Consider the following 12,426-nt stretch of genomic DNA (forward strand, 5'->3'; position numbering starts at 1 on the left):
GATTCATCACCGATCATATGACTTGTTTCTCCTTCCGGAAGTGCAAAGTAATCAGCTACATCCAAATGCATGAAGTCTAAATTATCTTCAGAAATAAAATTTGCTTCAGTATTTTTCTCTGTCTTCTTCAGGGAGGCTTGATAAAGCTCAACCATGTACTTTGGCGTACGACAGGTACGTGACCAATGCCCTTTTTCTCCACATCTATAGCATGCATTTTCTGTCTTTGTTGCTTGCACCGCTTCATGCTTTTGTTCCTTCCTTTTCCATTGTTGGTGGTGAGGAGGGTTTTTTGGTGCATTATTATTACCATGATTAGATTTTTTTTCCCGACCACGGCCATGACTACGACTGGGGCCACGACCTCTTCCACGCTTAGCTTGGTGGAAGTTCGTCTCATTCACTTCAGGGAATGGACAAGAACCAGTAGGTCGGCTTTCATGGTTTTTTATTAATAGCCCATTATGTTGCTCGGCTACAAGGAGATGTTGGTTAGGGGTTACCGTACCTCGGTAACTTCAAAAAAATATATGTATATATATGTATATATCTTAAATAATTGATATATATTTTGATTGATATCCTAAGATTTAAATCTTAGATAGTTATATTGGTCGATTTGGGAAGCACCACTTAACTTTTAGTGTGCTGTCTCAGTTCGATTTTGACTCTAGTATTTGTTCAAATTCTTATTCGATGTATATGTCACCTGTCACTAGTGGGTTCCATATAGCCACAATTAACTAACATCTCTATGTACGTACTAGGAGCAGCATTATCTTTAAGGAATTAAGTATATGGGAACGGAATTAATTGAGTTGACTTAAGACTATTTACATGTTTGAAATTTAAAAAAAACAAATGCTGGAATAACTTGACCGTCGTTGTTTGCTGGGAGAATAAAACACTGAATATATTTACTTTTGGATCAAGTCAATGTCCACCTGAATTGAATGATGGTTAAATCCAAATATAGTTATATACACCGACGTTTAAAGGAAAATTACACAATCTATGAAATTTGACATGCAACATGTTGTTAGGTACTATTTTTAGTAGGTTACAGTTAATATATTCTAAACATCTATCGACAATTACCTTACAAGTGATTTGTTTGTATAAATATTTTCTGTTATCCGTTCGTAAAAATTTAAACTCAATCCAAGTACGTCCAAATGAGTGTATATCAACTTTGACTAAGTTTGATAAAATGGTGGTTTCTTCTTCATCTTGAACGTGTAGCTACTATTACTGACTTCTCTAACTGCAATTTCTGCAACAAGACAAGGGCATTTTTATAAAAAAAAAAGAGTTAGTATTGTATTGGTGTAAAAACCAATTGAACAATTCCCTCTTTTCCTCTGATTCTTGTATTCGTCACAACTTCTGAGTTTTTTTCCTAAATAATGTAGCTTATTGTCATAACCCGCATTTTGGGGTTGTGACTTCATTCGGAACCGGTGAGAAAAGGTCTTTCTGATTCTCTGACGTAGACCTGTCTACTCAGAAAACTTGGGCTTTTTAATTTTAAGCATATATAAGGGGGTATAGGTATTGAAAACTCAACCTGCCTCCCCCATACGTGCTGCCACCAAGTCGTATCAAATGAGCGACCTTGAGGGGAACCTCAAGGGCCTGTCTGGATGACTCAAAGGAGTGTCCTAGGTATCCATACGAGTTAGGAAACTCTATGGACGGCGCGACGCCTTCGGGCTAGCGTTGGGCACCAAACGGGTGCTGGAGGCTCGATATGTGGAACGTGCATGCCCCGCGGGCTGCCGAATGTTGGATCGAGACCTCTATGCCGATTGGATACTTGATGCATCTATCTTAGGGGCGTCATGTGTCGACTTGTAAGCATGGCTTGGGTTCAGCTATGCGAGCAAGGGTCTGTTAGCCTAAACGTGCAGTTGTGGGGCGACACTGCACTATGCGGGATGGAAGTGTGTCGCAAGGGCTATGTATGGGCATGGCACGAAAGACGCACATGACAATGGCCAAGGACTAAAGGTTGCCTTACTCGGGCAAGGCACAAGCTGGGTGCGGATGCACGAGGCGAGTGTCAAGCTTGAGGATTGGACTGTGCACGCGAGAGCGATGCTCAGTTCTAGGTGAGGGACAAAACATGTCCTTAGCCAACCCCCAGGGCGCGCATGGATCATGATCCTAAGACGAGAAGCGCCACAACTAGTCGAGGCCAAGAGCCTAGACATCGTACAGGCGGCACAATTGGAGCAGGCCTTCTAGGCAAGCTTCACCACAGGCACAGGATCGTGCTTGGAAAACCTGGGAAAGGAGAAAGGCTGGCCTGCAGCGAGGGAAACTGCAGGCGCCGCACGGGCTATTCGATGCCGCTGACGAGCGTAAGAAAGTCGATGCCTCTTCAAACCTCTCACCTTATTGTATTATTTGATCAATCTATTTAAAATCTTGTTTATCTCACGAACAAAATGAATTTTGTAAAATACTTCCTTTTTTATAAACGACACGTAAGTCCCTGAATTGTTTGAAGTTTGCTATATACACTCATTTTAGATTTTTTTGTACTTAAATTATTAAACAAAACATAAAATATGTTGAGATGTATGTACGAATCTTACGCTCCTAGATTATCTGTTTATAACTAAGAGACTGATTATCTGTTACATTAAAACCATTCTCGAAAACTAATTATTAACATCCAACTCATTCGCCCAATAGACTATAGAGTTATAAAAGCATTATATACAAAACATAATATTTCATATTCTACCATTGACTGAGATTTGATTTTTAGTCATCCAACAAAAGTTAATAAATTGGTTCTTCAACATTTTGATTACAATACATAACAGCAAGATTACAAAGGGGATCCTTCTTTCCATTTTCATCTGAAATCTAGAGTTGTAAAAATTGGCTAAACAGAATAAACCAACAAATAAGCAGCAAAATCTCAAAAATTTCCCTGTAATGGTACACTTATAACGGCTTCCAAAATTGTTAGTTTACCTATGATTTGTCTCATTGTTTTTCAATATAATGATATATTCAATTCAGCTTCATCTGCTTTAACTATTTTATCTGCCTCAGCAGTCAATGGCTTGTTATCTGCATTCTCCTCCATATACATCAACATCCTCTCTAGGAGTTCTTGGATATCAAGTTCAGTCACCATCACTGTGATACTATTCCGGCCTCTCCAGCATCCTATAGCGACAGTTGATGCATCCACTTGAGGTTCTGACAAGGTTTTATTGTCTGAAAGAAATAGAAAGCAAAGTTATGCGAGAACAAACCAATCGCGTCTACTAAAATGAAGATACAAGATCACATCTAACCTTTATTCAAAACCACCACACAACAACCAAATTGCAGCTTTGAAGCGTTTTCCCGAAATTCAGTGTCCTCAAAATCGCCAAATTTAACGCTCTTGTGCTGCAAAAGATGTTTGAAATCTACCGGAGATGCATACAGTATTTGTTTGGTTATATGTGGCAACAGCAATGGCAACCCTTCAGATGTTATGCGGAATGCACCAGCATCTTTCGATTTTTGTCGCTCCTGCAACATGGAAAGACAAGACAGGAAGGTCATCTCAATAGTACAATAGACAGAAGTCGCAGGAAAATATCCAAATAGTGCTTTTGTAGTTTGCTACTTGTTTTTTAAGAGGGCTTAGCAAACTTGCTTTGTACTGTACCTCCTTTCCTTTTTCAGAGAAGAGGGAGGGAGGAAGGTGTAGGGTGCTAAGTTCTTTTCTAAGACAAACTTTGTAAATCATGGACATTCAAACACATGCACGCGAAACTCCAGTATAAGATGAGTCATAAGAACAGAAATTGAAATTTCAAGTGTCGATTTTGAGCGACTTACAAACATCTTGAGCCCAATGGCAGCTATCTTGAGCTGCTGACCAGCTAAAAAATTGAGTTCGAGAACTTCTTTCACAGATTTAGATACATAATAAACTCTCTTCACATGGTTGATATTAATATTCCTTACAATCAAATGACCTTTGAATAGAAAGGATTCTTTGATGCCATAGAAAGCCTTTATCTGACCCACAACTGCCTCCTCCTGGTAAAATATTACTGGGTCAATCCCTCTCCATTTTCCTTGCATTTGTAACTTCCTTTTCCCTCTATCCAACTCGGGGCCAGATCTTCCATCATCGGAAGGTTCAATCTGCTCCGGCCTCTTTTCGTCCACTATTTTATTGGGGTCAGTATCCAGTGGAGCTTCATCCTTTGCGTTTTCAAGTATATCATCATCATCCATAGTTGCTTCAGATAGCTGGTTACCTACAGAATCCACTTGCTCAACTTCATCAGCATTAATATCTTTGAACTCAGTAAAAGTTTGTGCTTGGAAATTGCCTCTGGAAGTCGTCTTCCCTGGCTGACCGAAAAGCTTCTTCTGTATGACTACAAAGTCATAAAGAACAGAACCTCAATACTTACACAAGTACAACTAAAAAAGTTAGATAGAAAATTGCATTATGATATCAGTGCAAATGTTCTATCAGAACTAGGCCATATCATGCATAATTAAATGTTAAATGCCCCAATTTTCTACTTTTGACAAACAGGTAACGTTTAAACTAACCTGGCAAAGGAGAAAGCTTGTGAAAGACAGCAATAAAGAAGGCTCCAGTGTTCTGATCATGTGGCACTATCCTCATACAACGTTCCAATGGCAAATTTGAAGCTTCCTCATCCAAGATTGTAGTTTGAGTTGCAGGATCCTGCACCACCGCAATACCATTTTGAGAGTTACTATTACTCCCATTATCAGGCAATTGACTTCTACTCGCATCATCATCAGGTGCATCCACAAAGGCTTTGCCAGAGGGGAACATTCCAGGAACAACTGCAGCTCTGCGAGAATTACTAACTTCTTGGTAAGAAATCAACCACATTCCTTTATCTTTAACCTGCATGCATAGAAGATTGATTACTAAATCAAAACTCAATGAAGCAGCATAAAGCTATCATACCTGTGTAGAATAAATGGAAATAAGAATTTAAGGATGGATACTAGAATTTAAGTAAGCTGACTGATCTAAGGCTACTACAGAATACACTACATGGAAGATGGAATACAGAATAAAGTAAAGGAGGCAAACCTATGCAGCACCTTGGTAAAAGTTACAATATTTGGTAAAGAATTACCTTGTGCAAACTATAAAGGATTTGGTTTCTTACAGCCCCTTCTTCACCTTGTATAAAAAGGCCTATATTTAGTTGTATTTTTCATACATGTGAATATGATAGTAAATTTCAAGTAGTTAATATTAGGTCTTAGGAATTTAATCTCGACTGGAAGGGTATCCCCACTCCAGATATAGTCTTATAGTATTTGAACTTGATTTGACATGAATCCCACAACCATGCTAACATTGGAAAAACCGAAAAAGCAAGATCCCTGTGCAAGATAAGCAATTCTCTAAGTAAAACTCCCTTCTCCATTTTAGTTACTATAACAACCTTAACATTGAAAGTCAATGCCCCAACCTCGTGCAAAGCAAGTTAGCCAAAATCTGTCATCTCCGAATATCAGACAGGAAAAAGATCGCAAATGAGCACCAAGAAAAATTACCACAAACCTTCCATTTTTTCAGACCTGGCCTTCTAACAAGCTGAGGAAGTTCACTGGAAACATCAACGAGTTCAACAGATCCCCCACACCTCCTTAAAATCTGAGAAACAAGAGAACCAGGTTTTATGAGAAGGAAAGGTGGACTTAGAATTTACAAAGTTGCAATGCAATATCAATATTGTTATCTCTCTGTCATTCAGGAGAATTATGCAATGCAATATCAATATTGTTATTTCTCTGTCATTCAGGAGAATTATGATGATTATGACATCAGCAGAAAAAGTAATTTTGTGGAATGGTTGTAATACTAGGGACAGAGAGGCTGCACATTCAGCTACTTATTTTACAGTTTTGTTCAACATTGAAGAGAGAAATCCAGGATATCGTAGTTGACGCAACGGAGAACATACAAATAAATCAAAGAGAAAGAACACTTGCACCACATTTGTAGATATAAGGTCAGACAAACCAGGGTGTAGGGAACAGGGGGAAGAATTAAGGGAGCGCTGTAAAAAAGAAAATCAGCTAAAAATTTGCAGCCATTGCAATGACTAAAGAGTTCAATGAGGGGTTCCTTTTTTAGCTCTTCCACCCTATCGTAATCGAGTAATTTTCTTTTCTTTTTCCTTCTACTTTTGGTAGTATCACTCATTGACTTTCTGGGAAGCAAAAAGTGAGCAAAATTTTTCATTTTGTGACAAAAGCTACACAGTTAACAGAATCGTAATAAATATGTGATGCTTTCTGAAAATTACCTCGGCAACCACAGCCTCATTCTCAATGGGATTCATTGAGCAAGTTGAATAAACCATCCTTCCACCAACTTTAAGCAAAGACATACCTGAAATATATGTAAGAACAACCATGTGTCAGTTCAGCAACCTTTCATGCCATTCTAGTTACTAGCATCTCTCCAAAGCTCAGACTCTTCGAGAAACTTCTCCTAAAGACTTAAACTTCTCTATTCTATATTGCTCAAGGAATAAACATCCCTAGCAGGGAAAATATAGCCAGGATTCCACAACAATCCGAGCAACTAAATTATAGTTTAACTGCTGTTGCTTCTTGAAAGACATAAAATTCATCTCATGCTTTTGTGGTTTTCTAATCCATCTTGTTCGAGCAACTAGAATCTTTTCCTTTCTATCTTTACTTAGGAAGGGCCGAATCTTTTAAATTTTAACCAAGCATATAAAATAGCCTGTTTATGCAATTTCTCTTTGATGTGCATTAAAAATTCCTTTCTTATTTGTTTGGTGCAACTGTGGCATAAAAGCAGTTTGTAAATTCAGGTCATGACAGTGGTTCCTAACCTTAGACCGCATATATGGATCCTTTACTTCCATGATGTTCTGTTCTTAGCTAAGACTATGATTTCGAGAGATTTTAAAACTTTGAGACAACTTCCCTCTTTATGATTTTAGGTTTACCTCATCCCGTTTATTACCTTCAATTATCATATTGTCATATCTATGGACCGCAAAGCCTGAAGGTCAACATAGGACATGGTTAAATCATCTCACATGAACTTATCTTATCTTATCGTTTGTGTGTTACACTCATAATAGTAAATCTCTGAAATAACCAACAAACTCATTCTTATCCATGATAGGTCAGTGACGGTCAGCTTGTTTGAGTTAGAACAATAATGTACGATTAAGAGAGAGAGAGAGAGAGAGAGAGAGAGAGAGAGAGAGAGAGAGAGTATAATGAACCTCGCATTGCTATCTGAATCTGTAGCCCATGTAGACCATTACCCATTCCTGAATTCCTGTACAAAAGAAAAATAGAGGGGGTTAGGAGGGAACAGAAGACAATTTTATTGATTGTAGAATGCAAAATAAGAGTGAAAATGACTATAGTAGTTCATAAATAACTACCATCTCCTCCATATATCAGGAGCCTTGCGTAAAGTGCCATCACCACTACATGGAACATCACACAAGACACGATCAAATAGAAGTTGATCAATATCAAGTTCCTTTGCTTCTCGAGGCTCAGAACCTTTTGCATAACTTCTATTCAAATGACAGCTAGGAAAGTGCTGTGCTTCATGATTCGTGACTATCAAGTTGGCAGTGGACATTCTCTTTGTTTGGTGAATGAGAAGATTACACCTTTGAACATCAGCATCATTCGCTAAGACCTATATAATGAGGCATTTCAAAGAGAACTAAAAAATATGTTACAAGGATGCGTCTCAACAACAATAGGTGAAAGAGCTACAGAGAGAGTTGCATAGACACACTGATTTTAAGAGAAAAAATGAGGAAAGAAGGAGACCATTCCACCGGGTAATGATCCAGGTTCAGCTGAGTGGTGTATCATTTCAAGTAACTGAAACGTTTTTGAACCAGGAGCTGCACACACTGCACAATAAAGGGAAAAGTGAAGCTTCTATTTATCCAGTTTGATATCCATATATTAATGAAGAGATGCAAAATAAACTTAGATACAGAGTATTATAGAATAGCTTACTGTCAAGAACGAAATCATCGGGTCGTACATCCAGGAACAGAGGAGGAACCTGAGTCAAAGCAGTCGCAAGATAAATAAAGGGCACAATCGTAACCTGTATATACCAAACAAATCAGCATAGCAATAGTTGGCCCACCATGCTGACAGCCTCCTGTCTCGTAATGTTACCAATTTCATTTTGTAGCTTCAAGAACTCATGGAACCTGAATGTTTTGTGTGATGACAAAAATCAATACCAGAGACAACCAAAAGTTGTCTTCAATTATAATCCGTAAATTTCTTGACTGTCCACAGATTCCAGGAAAAAGAATTGCACAATTTTCAATTGAGGTGGGGAGAATTACTAGGAAAGGTATAAGATTTTTGATGTCCAGAAAGGGGAACAGGACATGGACTTCTAGATATAAAATTTTCTATGTGAGATGTGCATTTTTTTCATTTGAACATAATTAAACGACAACCATGTCTCAATCCCATGTAAGTTGAAGCCAACTATTTGAATCCTTTATATCCCTTCTGCTCCATGGGACCCGTTCGTTCCACCATTCAATAGTCTCTCTTTGAAGAAATTAAGGACTCTCTATAAATAGAGATTAAGATTTTCTCTAAATCTCACACTTATCCGTATACTATCATGCAATCTCTAACCAAATCTTTTCTTTTTTAAGTAAAAGGTAGCAATCTCTAATCAAAACCTAAGAGACTTCTATCAAACACTGGACCAAATGTAAGTATTACCAATAACAGCTAACCTTAACCCCAACTAATTGGTATAAAGAAAAACGGCACGAATGAAATGCTGATGCAAAGTACATCCAAAACAGAACTTTAAAATGTGTAAAGAGCAATGATCACATTCTTCAAAAGGTGTTAGCGGCAAATATAGAGAAAAAGATGAGGGAATGTCACCTGTGATGGCTTGGTTATGTTTTTTTCATAAGGACCTTCGAGTGCACTGGTCTTATCTTATGGGTATGTTAGCATTATAGTCCAACATTTCGAATAGTTCAAGGGCAAAATTGACCCTTTTCCCCTTGTTCTTGAGCAACCGTTAGTGGGAAGGGTATGTTTGAGCTATTTGGCTAGTGGGGAGTGCATTTTTGAGCTAGTTGACTAACGGCGTCAGCGAGGGCATTTTTGTGCCAAGAACGAAATGGAGGGCAAAGTTGTCCTATTTCGAATAGTTCAGGTTATCTTTTGGCCCTTTCCCCTCGCGGTAATAATGTCATAACCATCTAAGATCACAATTATATGCATGTCACAATCATATGGAGGAAATTATCAAAAATTATACAGTAGAAAGCTATAAGTGAGTCAATTGAAAAAATAAAATTTAAAAAGTTAAAAAAGAAAGTACTACACAGACGCTTTACTCAGAGAAAAGGAAAAAAAATAGATATTTCTTCCCGGTCCTACATGTGATACCAGCAGAGAGAAAGGAACTAAGGAAACTCAAAGAGCGAACTTATTTCAGACTCAAGCTTAGCACCAGTGTCAACAACAATTTGAACTGATGTTGAAGTATTGAAAAGGTCAAATAGATAATTGGCTCATAACAAGGTATTGAAAACTTGAAATGTCTTTTCCAAAAAGCCATATTTATTATCATTTGCAATAGACTTAGGTATGATCTTTTTCCAGATTGTAATTAATTCACACTATTCAAAAGTTACAGCATAAACAGAAACAGCATCTCTAACCTCCCAAGTATTTGGTTTTTCCTCAACTGCTGGCGAGAAAAATTTGACTGCCAGGCAAGATTCTCTGGATACCAGGGCAATGGCCTTATTGCCTCAACCTCACTCCCATCTGTCCCCTGAATCACAAAACAGTTTTAGGAACATTACTGAAGGCTTTAAACTAAGAGCTGCATACATACTGCAGAAATTTCATAATTCAATAAGAAAAAGTAAGCATAATCAGTTGATGCACCTCTTCCTGTAGAGACTTCATAAAATCATTCTCCAACTTGGATAGAATTTCCAAGTAGCATTGGCTACTGCAAAATTAACAAAAAAATTAGCTCAATTTAGTTCATTTCTTTGAAGCGCCTTAGAGCAATGTGAACTTTTTACTATAAGCAAGTTTATTTTGGCTTTCACTTCCAATTAGGAACTTGAAGTTATAGGTTTTTATTCATTTAATCTGAAGTTTAAAGGAATATGCTTTCTTTTGGCTACTTTTTTTGAATTGTTTTTAATTACATTAGGGGAGGGGAGGCGGAGGGAGAAAGGGTAAGGGAATGCTACGCCCTCCACTTCAATTGTGGAAGCCAGGGAGCTCGGGTGAGCTAGCCCTCAACGCCAAAGGAATATGTTTTCTTCTGAATCCTTGTTAACTTAATCAGAAATTCTAAAGCTGCACCTCATATAATAATGATTGAAGATAACACTAAGTTATTGCAGCAGGTATATGCTACTTGCAGTTGATTACTCTGAACAAGGTTGACTTGCAAATAAACAGGAAATATGGGCATATACTACTATTGCAGTAACTAAAGTAAACCATCCGGAATACAAACAGTATAAAGTTCTTGAACAAGTGAGAATTTTAAAGCTTCTAAAAGCTTTTTCACATGATAGACAGTTGCTCAAAAGTGCACAACAAATTTATTGTTTACATCAGTTTTTGTACATTTGTTGTAACACATAGCAAAGTTAGCCTCAGTCCACGTGAAAGGATACAAAGTCTAGTCTTGCTAAAAAATCCAAATAAGCATAATAAGAGGAACCAAAAATAAGAAATATATAATCAACTACTTCTGACAGAAGAGACAAACTCAGTTGTTAATATTACAAATTGAAACTGAGGATAAAGGAAATGGGAAAAGGAATTGAAAGAATGCGTGAAGAAATGAGTCCTTTTATATCACACTTCTTAATGTAAAAATTAGATTTCTATGATATGATAAGGACATTTATACAATCTTTGTTATGTCACTTAACTATTTGCATTGGTGATTAGCTGTTAAACAGAAAACTTATCAAATGATAATGAAAAGAGACAGAGACCTTGAATTGATCCTGAAAGCAGCAGGCAATGGACTTCGAAGACAGTCCATAAAAGTATTCCACTCTTCTGGTGGCACAATTTCTTGCTCCTACACAGATATGCACATACTATCACCCAAATCCATGTATTCTATATATACCAATATACCATTGCATGTATACAAAAACCAAACAAACAAATATATTACTCCTCCCTGTTCCAATTTATACCATATTACACTAACTTAAATGATAATTTTCCATTGGAAGTGGACACTGACTTTACTGAAATTACGAATTTGTTATACACTAACTCTCCAATATATACTGCTATTTTACATGATTGCAGATCCGGGAACAGAATGCTATAGCTGATCTACTTGCAAAAGAGGGACTTAAGAGAAGATGTTATAAATACTTTTACCTAGCTTACCCTCCCATGTCTATATTGCCTGCCCACCCAGGGGGGATGTAGCATTATAGGGACAGGTTCAATTGAACTCATACCTTTCGATGTAGAGCATAAATTTATGTGTAAAAATTTACAAAAGTTGCAACATCGAGTAGATATGAACCCGTAACTTTAAAAATATAATGAGTTCAATACTAAGAACCTTAAAAGTTGAACCAATATAGTTGGATCCGCCTCTGTGCCTACCAACAGACAATTTTTCCTGGTACTTGTAATATTTTGGCTTGTCTGAGCAATTTCGAACGAAGCATCATGCATGTAGTGGTACTAATTTAGATTAATAACATATCATGCCGTCTTTCTCACCATAAATAAATGACAATCTTCCATTTTGGACGTCTCAAAATGTCTGAAACCAATCTATTTCCACACAAATTCCACAACTTTCAGGAATTCAAATTCATTAAATTATCCAAAACTTTAAACTTTGATAGGATGTTTTGTTCATATCCTATTGAACTTAACTTTTCTATCAATACCTCATTATTTTCTTTCATGTTCACCAATAAAAAATAACCCAAGTTAACATTTTAACTTCTAGTCAAGTTAAGTACAGTCTTACTATAAAATTAGAAAAAAGACAGTATACCTTGTAATATTCATCAAATGCAAGGTTTTGGGTGGCAAACCGTTTCCAAGTAGGGTTACTGTTTTCTCTATTATCAGTGGTAGCAGCATTTTGTTGTTGCTCATCAGAACCAACATTTTCGCTGCTGTTTTTCCAATTGTTTTCTCTGCTTTGAACGAAGTGCTTTCTCTGAGTTCTTGACCTTCTTCCTCTGAAACCCATTTTGCTCTTTAGTTTTTCCTAATTAACTGCTGCAAGTTCGAAGGTTGATTTGAGAATCTGAGATGGTGTTAAACAGGTTTAAGGGAAAGCAGAGTGGGAGTAACAGAAACTGAAGAAGG

At 37.2% G+C, this 12,426-nt stretch overlaps 1 protein-coding gene across 1 annotated transcript; it reads right to left on the reverse strand.

Annotated features, from left to right (window-relative positions):
* Positions 1-2,769: 2,769 nt before the first annotated feature.
* LOC107808849 (uncharacterized) lies at positions 2,770-12,426 on the reverse strand. The gene is made up of 15 exons (XM_016633412.2): positions 12,107-12,426; positions 11,067-11,155; positions 9,988-10,054; positions 9,756-9,871; positions 8,192-8,258; positions 8,056-8,104; positions 7,861-7,946; positions 7,458-7,723; positions 7,293-7,348; positions 6,333-6,418; positions 5,585-5,677; positions 4,585-4,912; positions 3,853-4,403; positions 3,318-3,540; positions 2,770-3,237 (listed from the first exon to the last, which is right to left on the reverse strand). The coding sequence occupies exons 1-15, from the start codon at positions 12,305-12,307 to the stop codon at positions 3,011-3,013; spliced, it is 2,505 nt and encodes an 834-aa protein (XP_016488898.1). The 5' UTR covers positions 12,308-12,426; the 3' UTR covers positions 2,770-3,010.

Source organism: Nicotiana tabacum, chromosome 13 (assembly GCF_000715075.1).
Source record: "Nicotiana tabacum cultivar K326 chromosome 13, ASM71507v2, whole genome shotgun sequence".
NCBI classification, from domain to species: domain Eukaryota; kingdom Viridiplantae; phylum Streptophyta; class Magnoliopsida; order Solanales; family Solanaceae; genus Nicotiana; species Nicotiana tabacum.